The 27,486-nt window shown below is 41.7% G+C and overlaps 1 protein-coding gene across 1 annotated transcript in view; it reads left to right on the top strand.

Annotated features, from left to right (window-relative positions):
- arhgap32b (Rho GTPase activating protein 32b) overlaps positions 1-27,486 on the top strand; it is a 104,522-nt gene that overhangs the window by 60,950 nt on the left and 16,086 nt on the right. Inside the window, exons 6-13 of the mRNA XM_071906168.2 lie at positions 5,044-5,130; positions 8,838-8,975; positions 11,114-11,206; positions 11,600-11,722; positions 12,282-12,359; positions 14,645-14,726; positions 16,694-16,744; positions 17,261-17,335. Coding sequence (XP_071762269.2) covers positions 5,044-5,130; positions 8,838-8,975; positions 11,114-11,206; positions 11,600-11,722; positions 12,282-12,359; positions 14,645-14,726; positions 16,694-16,744; positions 17,261-17,335 — 727 coding nt within the window. The remainder of the gene's footprint in view (positions 1-5,043; positions 5,131-8,837; positions 8,976-11,113; positions 11,207-11,599; positions 11,723-12,281; positions 12,360-14,644; positions 14,727-16,693; positions 16,745-17,260; positions 17,336-27,486) is intronic.

Genomic DNA, 27,486 nt, shown 5'->3' with positions numbered 1-27,486 from the left:
TACTGGCCAGGAACATGGGATGACCCAGTCAAGGGCTGAAATGGTATACAATAAATGAAATGTCAATTTCTGATCAAAAGATGTAAATGAGATGAAAGTCCAGATGTTTTTTTTTGTTGAATGTTGAAATAATATTTTAGAAGAATATCAGTTTGTGTGGTCATTCCCTCAGTTTCACCATTAAGTATTTAATCAGTATTGAGACAAAGTAACAGATCTTTTTTTTTTGTTGTCACAAACTGATTAAATGCAATAACTGTGAAGTTTGTGATCGGTGAACCTTACTTGACTGCTGACATCTTCCTTTGCAATATTCTACCAACCTGAAAAACATCCCATACTCTTCCCTGTACTGCTACAGTAGTATGAAAAATACATGGATGGGTCTATGGCTGATCTACAACTAACTTCTAAGCTCTGCGGCAGTGGACCAACCTAAAACATTTGCCCTCCTACCACCATGCCTCAAGCTGTATATGATAAGCAGTTGAGCTCATGCCCACAGACCTTTATTGGAAAAGCAGGATGAATATGATCTACCACATTACTAATGTGTCCCCATATACAGCTTGAGCACAGAGAGACCAGGCACCCCGATTAAATTCTGATTTATAATTGGAATGCTTGTTGTTGTCCCAATGATTAGTCTGAGGATAATTTCATTGCTGCAAAATCTTTAAAGCATACATGGTTAAGTGCTGTGTTTGCATTTCCTACACTATAGTATCAGTCTAAGCACAGTACTGTGCTGCTGAGGCATCTCTACTTGGGAGCTAAATAAATGCACAGCGAAACCTGTGGTGTCAAAGAGGCTCTGCTTCACCTGAATCTACCTAACTGTTCAGCGGGCAAACTCTGGGCGCAGCTTCCGATTAGCCGGTCAGATTATCCACACTTCAAGTTGCTTTTGTTTGTGCTTGAAATTGCTGCAAGCAAAGCTTACTGAGTTTTCTTTATTAGGGAAGCAGCCTACACTGTTGTAAGAAGTAGGTGCTCGGTTTACTTTTTCCACAGCGAAATATAAATCAAGATAGAAATAGCAAGGATATCCATCAGTTTGCTGTAGGCGTAGAGGGCTGGTGCTGCTGCGAAGCCCTCCTTAAAGTACAGCAATGTCCACCGTCTTCTCAGTCTTCACCAGAATACGCTGAGGTTTGAACTTTTTTAGCATTTCATTTTGTGAAAGACAATGTTTTCGTCTAATTATTCTGACAGTTATGCTTCTAATGAAAATCCAGTGCTGCTCAGTTGATTAATTTATGACCCTGGACTGGCCAGATTGCAACCACCTTTAAGCTACAGGGACTGGGGGTAGAATTTGTGCTAATGCAGTGCAAGTTTGAGTGAAATCATGTTTTAATGTGGTGTGTTCAAGTTTAATATATTACATACAGTGGAGGAAAAGTGTATTTTTTTGCTGTGACAAGGCCCAGAATGGTAAATCCAAAAAAACAACCTGTTTAGCATGCCACTTAGTATGGGATGCACAAGTGAATGTTTCATCTTGTGTAGTAATTTGGAAAAACTACAGGCTAAAAGCAAAACCACTTGCTGGCTTTGTGCTATTATTTCCATAAGTGGTTAAACTGTCATGTCAAGTGGGCACAGATCTTTGAATTTACCGTTAAATACACTGCTGAAAATAATGCTTCTGCAAGCACTAACTTTAGGTTACTTCTTGGCTACAAATGTTTGTTGTACAGTACTGTAATTATGCAGCTGGGAGCCAACTTGTAGTAGGCTTCCTCGCTAGCTTGCTAATTCAGAAATGCCATCTTTAATTCCTGAAAGCTCTGTGAACAGATGTTGACAATTGAGGACTTGGACATTTGGCCGGTTGTGTCTGAAGATTTGTTCTTTTCACAATGGGAGAAGTGCATTCCTGCGTTCTGTGTCAGATGAGCGGAGCTGGAGCTGCTACCACTGTTCATCCACAGACAGACAGTCTGTGGGGTCGGCTAGTAGGGCTACAGAGGCAGACAGTTCATCGGTGTGAAGCCCTGGCATGGACTGTTTCTCTCCAGAAAAGGAAGGGAAAGTCATGTCACCCTCTGGTGGTTGTATTCAAAGTTTAGCTTATAGTCTGTATTTGGAATTGCAGAGGGAGCTGAATATTGCTAAATTGATATAAGTAGTCCTACCCTTTCACAGTATGTGTATATATCTTTAAATATTTGTTGCTCACTGAGAGTTGTTTTAAATCTCAGGAGAAATGGAGAGCCTCTGGCTTAAGTATCACTCTGTGTTGACTGATATCTGAACTGCAGCCCGAGGCTCTGTTTTATTGTTTTACTCAAAGGCCTTGAGTTTGATCCCCACAATCAATAGAAGTTTTGCTGATGTTTTGGCTGATGCTAATATTAGCTAACCATTGTTCATGCCTTAGCATAACCTAACCCTAACCCTTTTTACACTTTACTTAATATGAAGCCTAACTTTAACCACTGTTCCTTGCTTAACACTCTCACTTTGACACCATGCATTCTTCATCTTCACTTGTGTCCTTACTAGACGACAGTCTAGTGACCTTGGCCCCTGTAATGCTGAATACATTGAAGAAGCACACTGCTCGCTTTAGAAGTGTAATCCATCATTGCAAAAAAGTTGCAGTGCATGAATGAATCAAATGCTGCTTTGTAATGCTAATATTAGCATGTTTTATAGGGACTATTTTCAGCAGCGTGCTGTTACTTATTTGTGGTGGCTAAAAGTAGACCCAACAAAACAGGCAATGAACACCATCCATTGACTGAAAGTTTTGGGTTTTGCTTGCTTGTCGGAAATCTTTGCTATACTAAATCAGTTAGAGTTAGAGTTTGCAATGGCACTTTTTTCTTTGTTCTGAGTTTTTGAACCATCCCATAACTTAATGACTACACACAGAAGGGTTTCTCTTGGTCTTGTTGTTTTTATGTTGCCTAAATGTGGTGCAACAGCAGGGATCCCAGTTGAACAAACCAATCAGTCTGTTCCTCCTCAATCACTGTTGGTCATTGAGCACCTTCCCTTTCTTTCTGAAACAAGGGTCCAAACTCTCAAACCCTCCCAGTGAAAAGGGAGAAAGCATTTTGCACTCCACCCAAATGCCCGGCTCTCTGGGCTTGCATTTAAAGTTTGTTTTTATAGCTTTCGTTGGCTGCTCTGAGAAGACAATGGCTTTTGGTAGTGCATCGAGTGCAAAACCTTTCCTAGTTGCTCAGTGCTGATACTGAAGAAGAGAGAGGGAATTAGGTCATTTGCACTCATATTAGTTTGTGTCTTTGAAGAGAAACACAGCCACAGAATAGGGCATTGCTTTCTGTAGAGGCTCTATTTACCCCTGCCCCTCCATTAACAACTCTTTTTAAATCAAGCCAACTTTAACGGGAACAGAAACACTTCCATGTGCTTTTCTCCAATCACTGGCACCATGTCATTGCTTAGACAATGTCTATTTAGTGGACCTTCGAAGCACATAAATACCTTCAGTCTCGCTTTTTATGATCTCCGTCTTAGGAGCAGAAAGTGTCTTTTGTCTGAAGCACAGTAGCCGACTTAACCTAATAAGCTAAGCCAAATAGAATTTTTAAATGAACACGTACTTAGTAAATCAAGAGAATAATGCAAGTCAAAGTGAGAGAGAAAGACAGTGGGGAGAGAGGTGACTGAGATGTAGCAAGCGTGAAAAAAGCTTAAGGAACATTGAGAGGCAGAGAGGAATGGTGAGACGTGGACGCAGAGAGAGCCAGTCCTGAACAGTAGGTACTGCCAGGTTGTAATAGAGTTTCAGTGGCACTGAAATTGGACTTGTACAATATAACCATTGTTCTCTGACTGAAGACTCTCTCCACCCCGCTACATATTCCACATGTGCAGAGACCTCACCCCACCTGGCTAGGTGAAGTAGATAATGCTGTACCTTGATACACTGATTAAAAATGAATAGGTTAGTGAGGTTGGTGTTCTGTAGCTCAGTAGGTGGATCATGGCACCAACACTGCCGGGGTTAGGTGTGCTCATGACACCGTGGGGTGCTATGGATAAAAACTGCCTTAGCTGCCTTAGCTGATTTAAAACTGGGATAAGAATGCTGAGAGACTGGTCAAGATTGGCATTTATGCCTAAATTGAATTTATTTCACATGTCAACAAAAAAAAAAGTATATCATCAGCTAAATGGCGAAATGGTTTTGCTTGTAACGATTGCTTATGATGAGCCTTTGGAAAGAATGTAAATAAGTCTTGGTTTGATTTTCATTTATTCTCTCCAGTTTATATGTAGATTGTGTTTGCTTTTAAAAGAGATCACATCCAACTAAGGACTGGTTGTTACTGTCAATATATTCACCAATATCCACAAAATGATGTTAAGATGAAGCTGTCACAGAATGCACACCAGGAGTCTCCTCTTCAACGTAATTTATCTTGTTACAATCCACAGTTGTCCATATTTTGCTCTTTATTGCTCTGTTGAGGACCGGCAGCAGATGCTAGCTGTACTGTGACTCACTGCTTCATCCTCCTCTCACCTATATTTCATTGAGGTGTGGGCGGTCAGGACTGTTCCGCTGGGAGCTCATGAGCATAATCATCTCCCTTCTTATAGAATATCCATTTCTTTTCAGATGCTTCATTTGACTGGACCGTGTTTGCATGTCTCAGAGTGAGACGCTTGAACTCCTTGCCTTGGAGTTATTTTCTGTCCTGCCCTTGTTGTCTCGTGTAGAAACGATGCCATGAGATTTGAGTGTGAAAATGTATCTAAGCTAAGATTGACTGGTCCAGTATGGAGGAAGAGTTTTCTGCTATGTTACACTCTAATAAGGACAAAGTGCAAGGAGCTTGTCGGGGAGGATGGTTTTTTGTTCCGCTTCTAATGAAAGAGTAACTGAGACACATGAGCTAAGACGAAGGCTAAGAGGTTGTTACGCTGACTTGCTGTCCTCTCCTGTCCCAACCCCGACCATCTGACTAGAGCCCTTGTCCTGAATGACTTTGTAAATCTTGAACATGAAGAATTGTTCATCTAACGCGCCGCCCCCTCTCTTTCTCTTTTTTTTTCCAGTTGTCCCTTGGGGATGAACAGTGTGAAGTGACGCGGAATGGCTATGAGTCCAAGGAGCTGGTGTACTTGGTTCAAATCTACTGCCAGGTAAGAGAGGAACCCCCCCTGTCCTTCTCAATTGATGATGCAGCAATACATAACTGCAGATACATACGTAACCTCCCACAAGCATGCATACACTTATATAAGCATTGCATACGAGCTCCCACACAGGCTCCATTTCTTCTCCAAGCACACACACACCCAGACATGAGTAAAAACCTATTCATGCACCGAACCTTCCTCTAAAAACTTGTCGAAAGCAATTGCCGTCCCTCAAATGACGGTTCAATAAAACCTGTTCTGATACATGGTGCACTCCTCCCTTTGAGCAGAGTGTTGGCTCAAATTCAGACATTTCTGAAACCTCCTTACTTGTTATTTCCAAAATCCAAGTTATGTGGGAACCGTGAAGTGAGAGGAACTATGCACAAATGTCAGAATGGGTGAGCGACTCTTAAAAAGGAAAGCGGAATAGAATAGGTCTTCACCGTCATTGACAGTGCACATTACTGAAGCCCTGACTTTTTACACACATGCATGTGCTTACACATATTTTAGGTTGGATGCTCTGCTGCAATTTGTAGGGTTTAAATGCCTAAATGCTTAAATGGAACTGGGATGGCTATTTAGTATCGTGGTCATCTCTTTCCAGTTCTCCAGAGGATAGGTCATAGTGTTTCCCTGTCAGATGTTTTCATGTGGCATTGTTGAAACTTTAATTTACTCCTTTTGGCAGTCACTGATGGCAGCGTCCACCAAGCACCAGCTTCTCCCACTGCTGCTCAGTGTTAGTGCGGTTAAAGGCCTTGTGGAACAAAGTGATGCAGGGTGTTCTCTTTGTCTGGCACTGCCGTTTTCCATGGTCTTCATTTCCAGCTAGCTGTGAATTCCTTGCTTAATTTAATTGTGCAGGTTTTTGTCAAAATGCACTTCATCAAAGTTGGAAAAAGTTGGCTTAGTCATCTTCAAAATTAGTTTTTGAGATGAAGGATTTCGTAGTAAAATAAAGGTCAAATTATCTTTGTTTACATCACATTACGTTTTGCAAGAAACTTAGTTGATCCCAAAATTGGGCATAGCCTTGGGGGAGAACACACACATGCACACCAACCGCCCAGAAGTTTTACCCCGGCCTCTTTCAATGACATCTTTGATTCTGGTTTCATGCATTTTCCTCCACAGATCATATTCCGTTTGCATGACCTTGGCAATCCCATAGAAGTATGCGCCTCTGTACTTGGAAATTCCAACTCCTTCAAGCCGTCGGAAAAGAGCTAAATGTATACCAGTTCCATTTAAAAAACAAAAAACAAAAAAAAACTGGCAAAGAGTTGGCCTTGAGCCCCACACTTAGAACAGAGCATAAAACAGAGAAAGTAGCACAGCACAGTGAGATTGGTTCAGTTCCACAGACCCAGAAAAGGGGGGGGGGGAATGGTAACTGGAAGCACCGTCTGAAAGTGGGGCAGGAAAGCATAAAGAGTTCCCCGAGCCCACAGAGCCCTCCCAGCGATGTCTCTCCCAGCCAGCACTTTAAAACAGCACTAGAATCAGTGGGCTGAGTGGCGCACTGCAGTCCCAGTCGCACAAGCCCTGGCCCCAGTACAGACGGATCTTTCTAGGCCAAATCAAAGCAAAAGACTTTTTTTCCACCACTAGTTTCTCTCAGTCTGGGTTTTTTTGAGGTTTGGAAGCCTTTCTTACTAGATGAAAAAGAAACAACAAATCCATGGAAGAACTGGAAGATGATTTTTTTCCCCCTTTTTTTTTGTAAGCCAAGTTGCATTTAATGTGGCGGATCGAGAGCAAAATTCTCTTGGTTTGCACTTGCACTGTTGGCATTTAATCACCACATTTTACTAGGAAGGGCTGAGTAAGCCGTTGAAGTTCTTTGATATTGGGAATGTCTTCATAAACAAAGTGTACCAGTCCATGGGAGCCTTGAGTCTTTTTTTTTTTTTTTTCAGAGACAATGCCATTATATTTGAGGGATGAAAAGAAGAGAAAGTCTTTGGAGACAAAAACAGAGGAGACAATACAAGGGAAAGAAGGAAAAATAGAAGAGAGAGCAGTGTGGGTTGATAAAGGTTTTAGTGGACTTATCTTTGTGAATACGCAGAGACCGGTGGCTTTTTAAACAAATTAATTTTTTAAACAAAATTGTTGGTGTCAGTGTTTGACCTTGATTTTTAGTCCAGATTTTGCTACAGCTCAAGCAGCATGCTGTGGTTTGTTAAGTATGTACTAAGATGGCAGCAGATACATTTAGATGGTAAAACCACAAATGGGGTGGAGTAAGGGTCACTCTAGTAGATGCTCCATTATCAGAAACAAAAAATATGTACCAATCTTTATGAATACACATTTTTTGTTATGCACAGTGTCCATGGCCAAGGAATTTTGGCTATGCGACAGTTTAACTTGTTTTATTTTCTGTGATTAGAAAACATGATTGGGTTTTTATTTTCTGTGATTAGAAAACATGATTGGTTTGTTGATACACACTTGGCAAAATTTTGGCATTCCAGTTCCATATTCAAAGAATTTGGCATAATTAAAATGTGTAATTTCCTAATCAAAGATGGGCAAGTAGTGGAATATCTCAAGTCTTGCTGTTTGTGGTGACATATTTGTTTATGTCTGTCTCTGCCCTAAGATGGCTGACAAGATGGCTCACTCTTGGGTCTTTTTCCAAAGAGCTTTTAATAGTTGGACGAAGTCTTGGCCTTGGGAGGCAGTTGCCTCTTAGGTGCACAGAGGGCACATTATGGCGACTTGCTTTGCATTAGGCACCATCAGCGTGCCTCCAACCTCCAGATAAATTTAAAGTTGGGAGTGTCTTGAAATTCCTATTGGGTGGGGAGTTTATGTTCCAAAACAGTACAGGCTGGACAGTGAGTTTTGAAGCCAGAAATCTCAGCACCTGGCCAAGTAATTATTCAGTCCTTGGCATTGATCAACAACCCTATCAACCCCTGCAGATATATTATGGTCATGTTGTGCTTTGGCGCAGTAAAAATCATACTTATTGTCCCTTTAAATCACTGTTTATGTACAGGTGCGTGGTTGTGATCCATATTAAGATTTCCACCTCTCCCGTATTTCCACTATTTCCACTGGACTTGTCTCTCTCTTTCTGATCCAGATCAAAACCATTTGGAACCATTCTCCCCTACTAAACCACACCTAAACCACAGTGACAATCATTCAGTTAGGTTACATTCCATGAGGTTAAACAAACAAGGAGTGCGTAATGTACAAATTTACATCTTAACCATGTCCAGGCAAACACGCAGTGCTATAAAACAAGTATAAGAGTAGTTAGTTTTCACCATGACCTTCCAGAATGTTGTATGTGTTGTCGCTCCCATTTACAAGGTGCCATTAGAATATTGTGTGTGCACATTTCTTTGTTTTCATCTTCAGACGACAGGAAATATTGCCAACATCAGCTGGCACGAAGAACAATAACACCTTGCCCAATACTAATCAATTCTTGAAAGACTTTCAGTTTTTTACATGGCTATGTTCCACGTTCAGGAATCCTATTTATCCGCTTCAACCCAGCTGATGGAACCACACCTTTTGCACATTTTATTTTTTGCGACATTTCAAAAGTTCACTGAAAATTTACTTTACAGTTGAAGGCAGTAAAATGTTAAAGGCTCATACATGAAGCCCCTGTTAAGTCTGCGTTTTCTGACTCTGACTTTCTTGCTCGATTCACCCATATTTTTGGCGTCTTTCCGCAGGGCCGAAGCTGGATTGTGAAGCGCAGTTATGAGGATTTCCGTGTCCTGGACAAGCACCTGCACCTCTGCATCTATGACCGACGCTTCTCGCAGCTGCCCGAGCTGCCTCGATTCGACAGTCTGACAGATCAGTCGGAGGTAAGATCCCCATGCAATGCATACACACAGACAGAGACACGTATTTTGACGAGAGACTAAATCATTCAGAGTTGGCAACAAAATAATTTAAGGCCCAATATGGAGCTTTTACAGATTTAGATCCCATTTTCTTGTGTTCAGATTTCTCACAGTGCTTTGTTTACATTCTCACTGAGCCAATCGACACTTGATCGGCTCCCACATGAAGTTATTGATAGCATTAGCTGCTTATACACTTTTGAAGTGCAAGGCGACAAGATAACCGTAAATAATTGTGTATTGCAAGAGCAGTGTGTGCAAGAACTTCATTGTTTTTTTTTTGTTCAAAGTCCTTTTATTGAATTTTTTTACAATACAATTTTACAATATATTCACCCTCCCCTCCCTCAGTCATTCTCCAACAGAGCCCCACCCCTATTGCACCATTGCTTCATCTTTAGTCAATAGTAGTTAAGCAAAACCAGACTAGCAATACAATTTACAATATATACTAGATGTACACTGAGAGAATATATCAAGACATATATAAATCGGAACTCAGGCGAAAATAAATAAAATAAAATCATAAAATAAAAAAAATAAAAATATATATATATATACTAAAATAAAAAAATATATATATATACCGTATATAAATAGATCAAATAAAGTGAAAATTAAAAGTACTTCTTAGGGAGGAAGTGGTTGATTCATGGGGTATTAATGGTTGAAATCTTAGAAGTCTGTCTTCTCTATGCAGGTCAGTACAGGTTGCCATATGTCATAAAATCTAAGGGAACATCCCCTTGTAGAGTAACACATTTTTTCTAATGTTAGATGATACATAAGATCTTTAATCCAGTGGCTAAAAGTAAAAAAGAAAAAGTATCCTTCCATTTTAATAGTATTAATCTTCTAGCCAGAAGAGTTGCAAAAGCTATCATTATTTTAGCATGTCTCCTGATTGGAATATCAGATGGAACTACTCCAAATATTGCAACCTTGCAACCAGCCTCTGAAAGAAAATTGAATATTGAAAGCCAGAAATCGAACAACTTTGGGCATTGCCAAAACATGTGTGAGAGAGTAGCTGGTGCTTGTTTATATCGGTCACATATGGGATCAATATTTGGTGTAAATTTAGCTAATCTTACTTTAGACCAGTGTAATCGATGTACTATCTTGAATTGAATAACTGTGTGTCTCAAGCAAATTGAAGAGGAATGTATTCTGTTCAAAGTATGCAAGAACTTCATTCTATAATTATACAAGCTTTGGCGTTTATTCCTACCCACCTGTACTAAGATGATTGGATGTGCGGGTTCTTCTGCTTATGTAGCCGTCATCCAGATAAAATCTAATGCAGTTACTTTGCTTTGATATCTGTCATCTGTTATACATGGCTTTAGGTTTGGGAATTTACTGCTACTACTTTACTTGTTATGTGGGCGATACAGCCCACCTGTGAATACTGAACCAGAGTAAATCTTTATGGTCAGGTTGAGCCGACTATAAAAGCTCAGGTGCTCCAGTGGAATGCATAGGAATAAAACCAAACTGGTAAAACCGGTTTATCGCTGAGTTGTGGGGGCAGTTTCAGAATAATGGTTTTACAAGGCTGCCCGGAGTAGACAATTGTAGCTTTCAGTCACTCCCCAAAAGCTGTGTTTATAGGATTAATTGTTCCAGAGAAAATCTGCCAGGATTCCACCAGTGTTCTTGTATAGCATGAGGCTGTATTTGAAACCTAAAGTCCATCAGGTCATAGTGTTAACAAGTGATTTAACACCAGGTTAACACACAAAAATGATCTCAGCCACAAGAGCTGGATTTGGCAAGCTACCTCTTCTTCACACTCATGGTTTAGGGTCAGCATTAGCTCAAACATGTGGATTGTCTCAACGAGTGCTTGAAACTAGAAAATTAAGTCATATACAGTCATAGTCATAAAGGTCATTCAACAAATGCCTATTAAAAATTGCTGGCAGTGCTTTATGGGAATGATCCACACAGTTGGAAAGCGTCTTTGACCAATTAAATTGCTTGGCTGAAAATACCGTCATATCATGTAAGGTTGATATTCAGCGGTTTAGCATTGGATGAATCAGGTCTAAATGGATTGACTCTCTAACTGGTCTGTGCCTTTTGTTCCCTGCTAGTCAGTTTCCCAGATGTTATTGGCTTACCTCTCCCGGCTCTCAGCCATCGCTGACAACCAGATCAACTGTGGGCCTGCCCTCACATGGATGGAGGTAAGGCTGTTCTGTCCTCTTATCTTACAGGAATGCACTGACATATTGACAAAAAACTCCTCAATCAGCTTACCCTTGTGCGCCAATCCTTATGCTGTACACTGATAAGTGGATCTTATAGAGCTTATTTGCCAAAAAGTTGATGTATTGCTCTAACTTGGTCAGGTTTCTGTCTTTCAATGGGTATATTCTACTCTTCAAATGGTCATACAGGGAAAATTCAATTCATTCACTACTGTACAGTGTAAAACAAGAAAGGTGCTGCAGTCTTCTTTTCCAGTCATTTCATAGCCAATGGCTGCCACTGTTGATATGACATGTAAGAGGTGTTTGTGTGTGTGTGTGTGTGTGTGTGTGTGTGTGTGTGTGTGTGTGTGTGTGTGTGTGTGCCAGGTTGACAATAAGGGGAATCATCTGTTGGTCCATGAGGAGTCGTCCATCAACGTGCCAGCCATTGCTGCCGCCCACGTCATCAAGCGCTACATTGCCCAGGCAGCCGACGAGCTGTCCTTTGAGGTGACAACCATCAACACACACACACACTCTCTCTCTCTCTCTCTCTCTCTCTCTCTCTCTCTCTCTCTCTCTCTCTCTCTCTCTCTCTCTCTCTCTCTCTCTCTCGAAAGAGTATTGCATTAAAATTCAACATCCACGTTTTCCATTAAAATTCCTTAACAGATACTTCCTCATGTGTTATCCCTTGCTACATTAAGATTTCATAACATTGAATTTGAGAGATGGTGAGAAAGATGGGGAAAGAAAAAGAATTGCAGGAGCAATAAAGCTGTCATTTCCAATGAAAATGTTCACTGTGAGCTAACTCAGCAGCTGAATGGATCAGTGTTTAGACATGTTCGGCTGAGGGTAGGAAGTATTTTCGCTTGGAAGATTTCTCAAGTGATGAAGCACTTCAAGAATCGTTATTGAAAATCTGCTTTTGCAAGTGGAAACCATGCTGTACAATGCCTAAATTTGTAGCGATCACTGATTTCCTCTATTCAGAAGAGAAAAATGGACAGTTGAACACATATTTACCTTCCTCCTCTCTCTTTCCTCTCTTTATTCCTCCCTGCAGGTTGGCGACATCGTGTCGGTGATTGACATGCCCCCCAAAGAAGACACCACATGGTGGAGGGGCAAGCATGGCTTTCAGGTGGGTGGCTCAGAAAATAGCACACAGCCTGGGGGCTAAAACACACACACACATTTTTTTCTCTTTCTCTGTCTCTCGCTCCCTTGCTGTAAAACTTTTAGAGAAGATTCTTAGATTTCTGCTTAAGAAATTGTTCAGACAAGGACAGAATAGTGTCATGTAAAGCAAATTTCAAATACTCTCAGTTCTCTCAAAGACGAAGCAAGATACAAAGCCTCTTGTTAGCCAAACCGGTTGAGCAGATTGTAGGGGTGTGTCTCCCCCTATTAACTCTGAACTGATTCATATACATACATGGTCTTTGATATAATCCAGTACAGAATACATTGAAACATATGCTATTCATTAATCTCGTTACATTTCACTAGTTTTAACTTACCACATCCTGTAGTCTAATTTAACATTTTAATTGCTTGCGTTATCCCTTGTTTTACCTTGAACTGGAGTGTAAAAATGTTAAATCAAATTATTATAACCCATTGTTTATGTGATTATAAAGCATCTCAGAAGCTATGATAAAGCAAGATATTAAATTAAGAGCCTATTTTACATGTGTAATGTTGAAATGGTTGTCAAGGATGACAGTAAAAGCACATTAATAGTGTTTAGCAGAGCAACATAACAGATGAACAGAGTTGTATCTCTAAATGTGTTCCTGTTTGTAGACCAGAGCCAGCCAAATAACTAGAACACTGGTGTGAAGCAAATGGGGAAATAATTACCACTCCATGTTTAAATTCCATGAAGTCTGATCAAATCCCGTCAATATTGTCCCTCATTCAAACAACTTGCATTTTGAATCTGAGAGCGAACGCTCATCTCTGGGGATTCCATTAGTTCCAATCAATAGCTTTTTGAGTGCAACAACAAAGCCTGGTTTTGTGCCTCGAGCCTGGCTGAACCTCCTCTGACCTCTGCAGCGGCCCTGGTGGGTTCTGGCCGCTGCGGGTTCACAGGCAACACGCTACCCTCACTCCATATTGCCCTCTCCTCTTGTGTGTTTTGGCTGTCTGCCCACAGGGAGAAGTCCTCCCATTCAGGCCCGCTGGCAGGGCGGCAGTCAGCAGTGATGCTCAGGCATTTAATGATCAGTTCCATTATGTTATAGAGAGACTGCTGGCCTACTCTGGATTAAGAGAGCTGCTCTTTCTGAATGCATTTTATGAATGGGCTATTTTCCATTGATACATGTTGACTGTGCGCTCTTACACTGCCTGCAGCCAGGAAACCCAACTGTTAGATACATCAAATCTCCTCTTTTGAGATTCACACCCAAGGCAGACTTAAGCTCCCACCCAAGGCAAGCGCTGGAGAAGTGATCACGACCAGCAAATGCTGGAGTGCAGTGACTCACAAACGCAGCTGCGGTGCCAGCTCTCTCCATTAGGGGGCAGTCAGTGAGTCTGTCAGTGCTGCCAGAGGTGGTGTGTGTTGGTGCCAGTTGCCATAGGGCAGCATCTGACTGTCTGCTGCAGAGTGGAGGAGCTACACACACTGCATGCCAGTCAGCTGCCAGTGAAATGGGGATGGAGGAGGAGAATGAGGAAAGAGAAAACCAGAAGGAGAGAGGGAAGCAGAAAACGGTGATAGATGTGAGCATGTTTGAATGTTGGGGAAACCTGCTGTGGAGCTTTTGGTTTCACAGTATGGTTTCACCTTTCATACTTGTATGTGCGTTCTCTGTTTAGTCGTGACGCCACTTGACCAAAGACATCAGCTCCCCCATCAGTCAATTTTACCATAAGATGAAAAGGATGTTAATTTAGACAGAAAAGGGCATGATATGCTTTGACATACTTTCAGTGACAAACTTGTGATTGCTATTCATTAGCGATCATGAATATTTCAAGAGATGAAATGCCTCTGATAAAATGACACAAACTCACATATAAACCTCCTGATCTGAATCTGAAGAGCCAAGCCCTAAATGCCACCTCTTTCACGGGGCTTACAGTACCAAAGTCATATGACCTCCTTGCCAGTGTGACAACTTTTGTGCCAAGTGGCATCAATGTCACAAAGTGCACCACTTTGGGTTGGGCGCATGTCTTTTCCCTGGGTATGTCCATATACAATAGCTTCTATTCTGGAGACAAGAGCCTTCCAGAGCCAGTCATAATATGCAGAATCCCTGATATGTGGATTTTAGCATGGCCACAGCTCACAAAGAGGGAATGAAGTGTGCGGATAACGTGTAGCCGTTCCAATCTTCGCTTTTATTATCTAAAGGTGATTGTCGTTCCTCCTACCCCGCCCTCCCCCTCTCCCTCCTATTCTCTATCCAGGTTGGCTTCTTTCCCAGCGAGTGTGTGGAGCTCATAAATGATAAAGTGCCGCAGTCCGTGACCAACTCTGTGCCAAAACCAGGTATTGTGCCTCCTCTTAAACCACTTACAAGAAGTGTGTTGGAAGAACGTTATCACCGACGGTAGTTAATGTCTGACTGATATGCGTGTATTCTCAGGAAGAGGTTAGGTCTGTGATGGATGATGTGGCTAGGTGAGTGTGTGTGTGTGTGTGTGTGTGTGTGTGTGTGTGTCATAATGACTAAGTGCCAGTGAATATTGTTGCCAGTCTGAGAGTCTTGTTGCATCAGGGAAGTGCTTTTGTATAATAGCAACAAGAGCTTTATATCGCATCACATCTCTAGTATAATGAGAATATTCATCCTTCCACTGTTAATCAAGCTGATTTTGAATGAGTGAAATGCAATATATATACAGTATATATTCTAATATATATTCTTGTGATTATGTCCAAGACCCCCAGGTGAAGGTCACAAACCTACGCCTATAATCAAATGTACAGTTATCATGGTGGTATAAAGACTGCCCACTGGGAATTCAACTTATAAGCAAGTTACAGTGAAAGGAAACCTGTAATTCCAAGACATAATCCACTTAAATAGCCAGCTAATCATGTTGTAATAACTCAGCAAAATGCTAATCCACAGCAAATAAGTATGCTGATGTATTGCCAATTAAAGCAAACAGATAAGCCCTTTAGCACACTGCTGAGAGTGTCAAAGACAAATGTAGCCAAACGACGACACAAGTATAGCATAAACCCTCTTTGAATCAGAAAGTATGCTTCCGACATTCGGCAGCTGCAGTACAAACTGGAGCTGTGCTTGAACTTTGCCCTCACCTCCTCACACCTTGAATCACGTCCTGCGGCAGCCAGCGAAAACAGCAGCTTGCGTCACGCCTAGAATGACCAAGCCCTTTTGATCAGTATGAATCCACATCACATCTTCCAAATCCAAAGACTGATTCCACCAATATGACTCACTGTCACAACCATCCGGCTGGCTTTGGGGTGGGCGAGCGGAGCCGGATCCCGACCATGGAAAAGCCTCAGGGAATCCAGGAACTGAAGAAGTGATGACGCAGCGAAAAAATAAAAAATCAGCCCCACAAGATCCACAATTATGGGGGGATGATATCATTATAGTCACAGGGTTTCAGATGCTGCCGGACACCCATGTTATCTGATGTACCATTGGAGTTTCAGCCCAAAGTGTGTCAGCCTATTAGACTGGGTGTCGTGATCAGAATTGCATCTTGCAGTGTAGAGTTAACTGTTGCAGTGCACACAAAGCACACTCCTCGGTCCAAGGCTTGACTTAATCTGCTTGCCCGCTCCCCCGCTTTTAGGCGATGTTTCAATGCTTGTTTCTGTTGTTTTTTTGCCATGTTGGACTCAACCATTTGCATGTCTGATTATTTGTTAGTCATGATTTTGTTTTTGTCTTATTCCAGGGTATCTGCAGGTGCTTAAAAAGTCCTTACAGAGTATTAAAATGTCTTAAACACAGTGATTAGAGGTCTTATTGTTTCATTCAATGAGAGGTTTCTTTGCACTGTGTCCCCTCTATATTATTAACACAGAACAGAGTTAGTAGTAGAGCATGCGTTATTTTTCGTATATTTGTGTATTTGCTTTATGAAACACAATTAGACTTAATGTCCCATAACAATTAATTTCCTGGTGCCTTTTGTCTTAAAATCCCAGTTTTAGAACTTTAATTCGCTATATTCATATTAGCTGTGGCTTTCTGAAACCTGCAGGTACCCTGTATTCAGTAACATTAACATGGCCCAAATCTGTAGATTCAGGATCCAATACTGTACCCTCAATCATTTTCAGTGGCAGAACAAATAACTGTGTTTTGGTGGTTGAGCTGCCCGTTTCTGTGTCAAAACTGCACTGCTTGTTCTCCACTGCCTCAATGCATTTTTAATACTGTTGTTGTCTCACTGCACAGGGAATCTAGTATTAGAGTTTGTCTTGTTCTTTTGCATTTGACTGTGACTCCGCCTCCTCTGCCTCAGCCTCCCCCTGCTCTGGTCTGCAGCCTGCTTCTTGGAGTCTCTTCCCCCCCTGTGCGTGTTGGTATACACACTTCATCCACCTCCCCACTGAGCCTTCCTCACACACTCAGACGCACACATGCATATACACCTTTGCATTTGCATGGCATTTTGTTCTTCAGAGTTTGGATGATTGCAAATTTTGGCATATGATTTAGTTATTACTGATACTAATGATACCAGTTCAAGAACTGATAACTCTAAGCAAATTAATTTTAAGTGCTGCTGAAGTTTTCCTGTCTATGAAAACTTTCATTGATGAATGCAAATTTTATTCAATGAGGTATGCTTCATTACAGAACACTTCTCTGTACGCTTTGAGATAAAACACTGTTTATTGCTTTAGCATCTTAGTATTGCATCTAAGTATGGAACTATGCAAAGCTGCCTGCCTCAGAATCCCAAAGTACACAGTTGTTATGTTCTCTAACTTTAAGTGCTTCTCTCCCTCTGCTGATTCTCCCATGCCTCCATCCATCCATCCATCCATCTGTCTGTTGGTCCATCTGTCCATCGGGCTGCATGCAGACTTGGAGATGGAGAGTGTAAAGCAGGACAGTGCATGGGTGGCCGACCCGCTAAACCACTACAGCCTAAGTTCAGGTAGACAACGTTAAAAAAAAGATCCTTAAGTGTGCCGCACTGCCTCCCCTAACCAAGAAGCTAACTCCACACCCTTGAGCGATGAGTTCACATCATTTGACTCTAACACAACTACACTAAAACTAGCCAAGTAGCTTGAAATTTGGGATGTAGCACGGGGATTTTGACTGATATGTTTTTAATACTGGGCTTAGTCATGTCTACATCACTACCACATGAAAACTCTTGTGCATTTGGTGTTGCATTGCAAGACGAGGATCTTTCTCTTTCCTCACAAACTGAAAAACTGTCTACTTTCTGTCCTTTAATACACTTATCCACAGTATTTCCACTCTCAGTTGTTAGTCCAATAAGCTTTTAGCCACATCTGGTTGTGCACCAATAGTAGAGCAAATACATCTTAGTTACTTATACATAGAATATCTTGGTATAGAGCTTGTGACAACTTTTCTTTAACTTTAATTGCAATATATTACTATATTATAACTCACTTCTAGGATTTGGAGTGTGTGATACAAACCATGTCCACCTTTCCCTTTCAGTTGGTCCCTGTCCTTTAGATTCCTTCTGTACTCCGCATGATTCTTCTTATAATCAATGTGCTGCTGTATTTTGCATGCATTTCAGGTATGTCAGAATTCATGTTGAGTCCAGTGTATGCAAGTCTTCAGTAAAAGAAAAACGGCAAATAAATCAATTTCTGAGGGTGAAAATAGGAAAACGGCAAATCCTTTTCAGTGTACGCACAAAAAAAGAATAATGTTATATCTGTCTTGTTCACTATTCTTTCTCTCTTACTGTTTTCACTCCTCAAGGTGTATGCAAATGACTGTAGGGGCGAACAAGGTTACTACAGCGGTTCTCCAAGCTGTTGAATGTAGCCCTGTGTCTGGACTAGGGCCAGCTGTGTTTGTGTGTGTCTGTTTGGTCGAAGCTGAAAGGCCACGGCAGGGGTGCCATGGAGCCAGGTCTAGACCGGCCTTGATTTATTTAATCCTTTTACAATGAGGGGGCCTGTAAACCCATCCATTGAGCGTTAAGCTTTGTGCTGCAACAGTAAGAATCTCTGTCTCCCTCACCATGGTGACTGAAAGACCACATTCCTGCAGGGAGCCACACAACATTGGAAAAATATGCGTCCTCTGCCTAGATCCACTCTGGCCACCACTTACCTTTGCGATTTCACACAGTGAAATGAAGGAAATTGTTCATACACTGCACAGCTCCAGTTGAAAAGAAGGCCGCAGAATCTGGGAGTGTTTTGAATCCTTTGACCTATAAACTTGTAGTCTTGTGTTGTAGGGAATATGAGCTGGGGATAGAGTCTAATCCATCGGCAGTTCAAGTAAACTCTTTTGTTGATATTAATTTCAGAATGACGTGTTTCTGAGCTACAGTTTATTCACACAACACTATCAGTGGACACAGAGTGATGGCCAGCAGTCTTGCTTCTCCAGACAGCCCTATTAGACCTACCAGTTGCTGGTCCAGATGTAGCGCCCCCCCCCCCACACTCTGCAGTGCAGGCCTTCGTCATGTCTGGGGACCAGTCATTTGGGCAGCTGTGAGCATATATGAGCCAAGACAGCTGGTTATGTGAAGGAGAGAGGAAGGGAAAAAGGGGGGAGAGAGAATGTGTGAGACAGGGTACGATTTGTCCTCCTGTTCCCGCGGTTCTCAGATCATTTCCTGGTGCTCAGGCTCTGGGCTGTGAAAATATGCGAGGCGCTGGGACCCGTAATGTGTTGCTCCAAAGTGCAATAGGGGAGACCACACCTTTGTTTGCTTTGATGCAGGGGGAGGCTGCTTTTGTTTATGTATTAACAACTTCGACTGTGTTGTGAACTCTGTCAGTGTGTAAAACAGACTGTTTACACCTTTGCTGCCCTCTGTGTAATCGTGTGCCGATGAATATCCATAGTGGCAATAACCAAAGCTGCATCGGATCATTATTGTGAACCATCGTATTGGTCTCATTACGAAAACAAATTTACTTGTCAGATATGTTATTGCAATCTTTAGAGCTTACAGGCATTTAGCCAGCCGGTAAAAAGTCAAATTTATAGCCATGTTTATATTCCAGACAGCATGACATTCTGTTCCCATACATTGAAACTGGCATGCAGCTGTAAAATACATTTCCACATCCTTTGCGCTTACCAGGAGTGAAATAAATGATTCAAATCAATGCAAAACAGCAGTTGTGTGCTACATCAAGTTACACAAAGCTTCCATCCAGTTAGCTGAGATGTGGCTATTTCCTGCGTCTGTGGCCCGATGGCTGCAACCACAGGGAGACGACTGGCATTTTGCTCGTCACTTTGCTAATGGTCCTCAGTGGATTCCTGCCCCAGAGGCCACCCATGGGCCTTGCTGGCATACTGCTGTATCAGTAGTGGCCATCCTCCGCCTACTCCTTTGCTGTTTCTACTGTATCAGTGGCAGCCCAACTTCCTCCCACTATTCCACCAGTGCTTTTTATGAAATATCGATAATAATGCATTCATGTGATTTCATTTCAAAGGTAGAGCGAGTTCCAACAAATGAATGCTTGCCGTGTTTATTGTACTGAAAAGCGAATGGATATTACAAATGAAAGTGAAAGGCAAAGAATGCATATGGAGAAACGAATTGGAGGAGAGAAAAATCCAATCTTATCCCTGTTTGATCAATCCCCCGCAATCTATTACATCTATTACCTCACAAACACTTTAAGGAGAAGATGGTAATAGATTTCACTTTGTAGTTTCAGAAATTAACATTTTACCTCGTGCCTTGCTTAAAGAAGTATATCTGGACTATACAGATAGAACTTGTGATAGAGCTATGACCAGTGCTGCACAGAAGTGGCTTTTGTTTGACTTGCACTTTGACTTTGTTGATCAATTTATTCCATAAATAGGAGGAAGTAGTTCTGGTTTCTGTGAGAGCAAAGAGGGATTATTAATTATAGAATATGACATACACTGTTATAGCAGCAATAAATGTAAATTGGGCAAGCATCAACAGCAAGTAACTGGCTTAGCAAAGACCTGCTTATCCCACACACACATGAAAAAGGCATTATTAAAAGAAGTTGTTAGAATTAACTCAAAGCTGAAACTTTATCAGAATATACTTTAATACTTTACAGAATACTTAACATAATTTTTTTTTACCGGGAAACAAAAAAGACAGAGAACTTGAGGATCAACCCAAAGAAGTCTTTTTTGCAACTGTGTGTTGTTAAATACTGGAGCTGAAGCGATCACATGCAGCATAAGAGTCTGACTGCAGTCCCATGATTCTGGACCCACAACAAATTAGTTTGACTTTATTTTGACTCAACATGTCTGCTTAGGGAGTGCTCTGTGTTTTTACCGCCATACAGGGCCTTCGCTAGTGTGGGAATTGGGGAAGTACTTTCAGGGGGCCCCAAGCTGGAGGGGGCCCTGCAGAGGGGAGAGGTGATACTGTCCCAAGTTAAGGATATGTCACGCTAGATGATTTTTACACCCATTGTAAGCCTAACTGGACCATTCTGACTGTCTGGGTGAGTCTGAGCTGGGAGGACCAGGGGCACTCGGGTCCAACGGCCAGTCAGAATTATCCTGTAGTGTGAAAGGTTTGAGACTTTGGCCCTCGTGACGACTCCAGAGTAGTTGGACCCTGACAAGATTTTTTTCAAATATGTTTGATTTAGTCAGCCTCAGTCTGGGTGGACTTGTGTAGTGTTGAGTGGTCCAGGACTCACCAAAGACTGAAATCTGACAGCGATCCTGGCAACAGCCAATGGAAGTTCAGCTCAAGGGGGAAATAAAAGACAATGAACAGAAAGAGGAATCACTTTAACAACTACTTCCACTCACATAGAAATTTTATATCAGTAGAGATTCACAGCTCCTCTTGCTCTAGTCTTGGTAAGTTGTTATATAATTTTGTTTGAAAGAATAAACCTCATATAAAATGGTGAATGTAATGGCAATGTGCCTGGCCAATCCACATAAGTATGCAACTACAAATTATGCAAAAGAAGTCTCGTATAAAAGTCTTCATCAATGTTATCCTTGCAATTATGTAACTTCAAAATGCTTTTGTAATGTAAATGCAAACTAGCTTCTGAACCATGGAGCAAGAAACGATAGAAACACTTATTTTATAAAAGTATTTTCAGTGAACTGTTCTGGACAGATGGGAACATTTTTTTTGACTGACCAAATTGGGCAGTGTGATCCTCGTCTTCATGTGTGGCCCAGTGTGCACACCTTTCCAACCGCAAGGCAAGCATTTACTCAAGACCAGTCATTTAGTCTGATCTGAGCTTCTAGATGCATTGGGCTGGGGGCGAGGTGTCACATCTCGTCAGGTGGGCCAGATATTCTAGCAGCACCCTGCTGCCATCTACTCTGAGTGGCCACCATCAAAGACTGATACCAAACTGCATATAAACATCATAGTAAAGAGTTTCAAATGGGCTTAATATGCATAATTACTCAACCACAATGCTGTTAACAGCCTCAGTGTAACTGCAGTGTGAATATGAGGTGTGTTTCATTCAGTCTTACTGGACTCTTCTGGTTAAAACTCACTAACAAGTGAATTTGGACTGAACCATTAGAGAGTAAAAGCGGGGGTGCTGGTGGTTAAGAGCGGGCTGTGAATACAGTGTAAAGGCAGTATTTTCCACTGTGGAGAACCACCAGCATGCAGATGGCTCTTCGCCTACTGGACTCTTATGCTGCCTTCATGTGCTGTCGGAAATATCACGATTACGCACATGAACGAACCAGCAAAGCGTTAAATACGACTGGGACACTCGGAATTTTCTGTAATATCAAAGTTGCAGAGATGTGATGTTCAGGAGGCAAAGAACATGAAAGACTTGAGTAGCTCTTCTCCACTTGATTTCTAAAATAAAACAACAGCAATCAAAAAGCTGCCTTTGTAACAGGGTCCATTTTGCTTTCATTTCTGACCAAAAGCACTTGAATGTGTGACAAGTTGTATTTACAGCCTCTGAACTTATAAATTGAACTTATTAAATAGGAGCTTAAGAGGAGCACTTGAATACAGCAAAAAGTAGGGGGTAGCTGTTTTATTTTAGAAACGAAGCAGCACAAAACTACTTTAAGCTGCAGTGACAGAATGAAGAGGGGGGAATGAGCATCAGGCATTGATGTGTTAATCTATCTATCTATAAAAGTTGTTACATCACTTTTACCATCAACTGTTGACACGGCTCCATACTCGCTCCCTAAACGTCACATCTTGACAACTTAGGTTTCATATAACATTTGCACTTTCCCTGTAGCACTTGCCACGTTATTGGTCGTTCAAGTGCGATCACCTGGTAATACTCAAATTTCCGAGTGTACTTGAAGGCAGCATCTGTCGGGTTGTAAACTGATTCGGAGAAGAAGAGGTTTGGATATTAGCTGACAGGGCAAAGAGGAAAGTTTGCGGCGCTCCCGTGCTCGGTGTGTGTAAACTTTAAACTTTTCTTATCCTTCTATTTGGGTTAAAAATTGAAAAAACCTCGCCGCTTTTGCGACGTTCAGGTGAAGTTTCGCCGCTGTATTGCCCAGCTTTACGCGTAGCGAAAGGAAAACGATGGCTCGTTAAGTTTACTTCGGACGTGTTAAAATCCTGTCATATAGGCTAAAGCAAGTCCCACGTTATGGAGCAAAGGTAAGAAAAGGCATTTGGAGTTTACATTTCTACTCGATAGTCCTTAGGCTGTACATTTTCTGAGTGAGGGGACGCCTGTCTTTCTCTCTCTCTGCCGGCCTCTTTATTCACTGAAAGATTCCCGTATCATGGATATCCCGTTTTCTAAATTGAATGTAGCAATTAGATGTAGCCTATTTGTTTCTTTGTGAATAAACAATGTGATGCATATAATCTAGTCCTAGACTTTTAGGAGGTCTTTGAAGGCGTCTCCAAGGTCTGAAAAAGTATGGAAAAGTAGTTGGGTAATTTCCAGGTCTTACAGAAAAAGTCAGAAAAGTGCGGAAAATATTGCTCAGTCCCCATATATATATGGCGACACATTGTATCCACTGCCATTTCACATATTGTAATAATTTAAGAACAATCTTCACTTTTTTCACCATAGAGTCATATTGCCAGTGATATGGGAACATTTTTGAAATGGAGTTTAGAAGGAACCAGTTATAAGCAGAAGAAGTATCTGAACATTTTAAATGTATAGATGTTTAGCATCTGAACAACCAGTTATTACTGTATAGCAGACACAACATCAACAACACAGCAACCCCATACCATGTATTATTGCCATTGTGCTCAGAAAATATAGTCTAATTTGGTCTGATTACAAATTACCAGTCTATGAAAGGCATTCAGTTGCTCATTACTGAAATTTGAAAATGACATTACTTTTTAGAATAGCCTACCTCTGGTTTCTTAATTGAATATAACCAAAAGTGGTTTTGGAGGAGTTTCATCCATATGCTGCTCAGTGGTTTGAAAATTCCTTTTGGTGTAATTAGTGGTTGCTGCTGATATGTTAAAGATATTTGTTGAGGCTACTATTGGAAAGGAAAAGGCTGTATTTGTTAAATGATTTCCCCTTCACATGTTATGCATAAGTAAATCTAACCATATGTGTATTCATTATATTTTTTTTTTTTTTTTTTTGGATTGATTGATTTTTGATCTTCGTTTTACTATTTAGGTTTGACCTTTCAGGCTCAAATCTACCAGGACAAATTCTTTGTACGTCTAACACTGGAAAATTAACAAACTGTGATTTCTTTCATACTCTCTGCAGTTAGACCCATTTGGTATAATTATTGGGTGAGACCACACATGGCCCAGCTGACGTAGCCCCTCTGTCCTCTCTTCCCTCGACTCAAGTTGTGTTCAGTGTGTTCATTCAGAGATGGAACAATAAGCCATTTTGCTGCTGCTATCAGCACACACTCAAGCTCTCATTTCCAAACAGAGGTCACTGTCACTCACGACCGCCTTTTTAATGGGCGGACACTGCTCTGCTGTTTACACTACACACTAAACGGCCCTCCAACAACAGCAACGGGAGATGGTTATGATGTGTTAATGTGTAGCACCTATTGTGTTAACACAGTGTCTCTCAGTAGTGGTTTCTCCTGGTTCCTCCTGGCTTGATAAGTTATGTAAACATTGTCGCCATAGTAGTAGCAGCCTCCTCCCACTCTGAGCTATCTGTGGACGTGTGGCTGGTAGGAAGTCCTGAACCAATGCTGGGTTTTTACATGTATTTCCATTGACGGTGATCAGGGAGCAGAAATAAACAACATCTGTTAAGTTTACCAGCTAACAGTGTCTTTGGTGACTGTTAAAGATAAACTCATTGGAAAGAAATCCCTCAAATTTGGCTGTCAAGAATTGTGCCAAAGGGATATATTGAAGACTTTTTGATCTCTAAAATGTTTTGTTACTTTATATTCATCAACATCAAAGGTGTCTTTGGTGAATTCAAAAACATTGAAGGAGACTTTAACTGGTGGACATACTTTTGGAACACACATTTGGAAAATTGATTGCACAACATTGTCAAACTCCACTAGATTTCTGCATTAATGTGAACACGGTGGTAGGCATACATTTAATGAAGTTATCCCAGAGGAACAGCGCTGTCATTAAAGGGACACACCACTGTAAAACAACATTTAGCCCATGTGGCGGAGGTTTTGGCTCATGCAGATGCCTTAGTATAGCTGAACAGAGCACATTCTAGTCAAAACCCGCAGTCTCACAGCATGTGGATTTCTGAGATGGATCATATCCAACCCATTCAGATATAAAAAAAATAAAAATAAAAAAAACTATAACAAGAATGGGGAGTGCAGTTTGATTTTCCCGCTCCCCCGCCTACATGGGCGTGCATGGCCGTTCAGTCTGGGGGGGGGGGGGGGGGGTGCTGGCTGAAGTGAAAAGGCTGAGCGGAGCCGGGATGAGAGCATTGTGAAACCCCCGAGGAGCCGAGGTCACGCCTACTCGTGGTTCTTCTGTATTCAGGGAAAACTGCCATGCACAGTAATTGTATCAAATATCTCAGGCTAGAGGTTGCTGATTGGCTCCATGCTGTCACTGCTCTACTTTGGGAGCAGCGGCAGCATCTCTTGTGTTGTTACGAAGGTGGAATTTTCCTTTAATTTTCCCATTAAGTCGTACGATTAGCGTGCATCCTTTGAAAAACTCCTGCCTGATTGAACGGAATGAGGCAATTGGTTTGGAGTTGGAGCCGAGAAAGAGAGCATGATGTTTGCCATTACGTCTGTAATTGTTACTGCTGTAATGTTTGGCCTCGTTCCTCCTCATCCTGCTCTCACTCGTCATAGTCCAACCTCTCACTGGGTTCTCTTGGGAAAAGCCTTAGTCAGAGCAACACAATCACTTCAGGGCCGACCGTTTCAGTTTGAATGCTGCAACTGAAACCTGTCAGTTTTCCCCAAACGTCACTTTGTTTAGTTTTGTCCCTTCTGGAGTTTATCTGATACACATGCAAATGCCAGGCAGGGGCTGCTGGCTGTCATTTCTCTAGCTGTGACCAGCAGGGCCTCCACCCCCTCCTCGAGCACTTCGGAAAACATTTCACCACCAGAAAAGCAACTCTGACCCTCCTGGTGATGACTCAGCTTGTTCTATCGCATATCACGCACATACCATCAGATTTCGTGCTTTTAGCGACTGTCTGGAAAAGTTTTACATAATAGAAAAGCAGCTAACTCCAGCTGGTTGTGTTCAGCTTCCCCCAAGCTATGAATCTTGGAATTAATGTTGCGGGGGACAATTTCAGGGCTCTCTCCAATCCTGTCTGCTATACTTAAATGAAATGGTTATCACCCTGCTGGATTGCAGCAGTGAGTTTGTCAGTGCTACTGCAGGTAGTGTTGATGCTCCAGCGTGCTTGAAGAGCTGCTGGCCCCGAGGCTGTGTTCTGGGTTGACAGGAAGCAGATGGGAGTCCCGGTCCGCTCTCTGGAAAGTCATGCTTGCCGCTGCACTCCCCCTCACGGCTTAGAGTCAATCTCGGTTCCTAAATAAAAGCGACGTGTCAGTGTAAGCCAGCACAGTTGCACCGTCAGCCCCCTACATGATATTGAAGGCCCTTTTGATGCCTCAACAGTGAGTAAACAAAGCTGCCTCAGCGGTTTTGTCTGTGGGTACAGCAGCACAAAAGGAATTTCTCCCGGAGGGGCGAATTGAAGCTCCAGTTTTCCCTGAAATGGAACGATGGGTCTTGTTTGTGGATGCTGCCTCGGAGGCCGGCTGTTGATTCAGAATTGATTCTGCTGCTGTGCAGCTCTCATAAAAATGGCACACAATGGAAACTCATTCAAAAGTTTGTTTCATACATCGGTTATTTCCTGGGAAGAGTGAAGTGGCTATAAATCTGCCTTGGCAAGGGCGTATTTATTTTGAGACTACAGAGTGTGTTATGAATGTCAGCCAAATAAAATTGAACTTTAGTAAACACTAATGACATAATTAGAATCGGGTTGCTGACCAAAGGCAGAAAAGCCATTTACAGAAACTTGAAACGGGAAAATCCATTCCACAATCTGAGTAAAGTACCTTATGGGGTGATTGGTGGGTGGAACTGCAAAGGAAGGCAAAGCAAAGTTTGAACCCCATTTTCGGAAAATTGCCTCTCAACAATTGAAAGTGTACTGAAATTATTTTCTAACAATCGACTGTCTGCCTGTGACTTAAATATTAATCCAAACATTAACCAGGTTGTTTCGCCAGGTTTATTAAACCCTAAAATGGTAATTTATGTTGGTGCATCCTTACATACCTATCCAAAGTAACTCTTTCCCTGACGCTATCCCTAAGTAAATGTCAGTTAAAAACAATGGTCATATATGAGAACGTTGCTGAGGATAGCTTCTTGCACATAGCATTTTCTAAACATTGAACTAAACGATGTCCATATCTTTTCGTAAGTATTCTGCCAACACATTAATGAGACTGTCCATTCCCAGCAACTCAATAGTTTTGCTCTGGCTGGATGTTTTGCATTCTAAATGTACTCAATGACGGACTGTCAGTTGAGTGCGCCTCAGGCTATTTACCTCCATAGTGTGTATTTAGCATGCAAAACAACTAGCCTCTCATTCATTTTCTCTTAGTAGTCTCTGGGCAAGAGGGCCAAATTTCACTAAGATG

Source organism: Centroberyx gerrardi, chromosome 11 (assembly GCF_048128805.1).
Source record: "Centroberyx gerrardi isolate f3 chromosome 11, fCenGer3.hap1.cur.20231027, whole genome shotgun sequence".
NCBI lineage: Eukaryota > Metazoa > Chordata > Actinopteri > Beryciformes > Berycidae > Centroberyx > Centroberyx gerrardi.
This window is presented reverse-complemented; position numbering and strand designations above follow the sequence as displayed.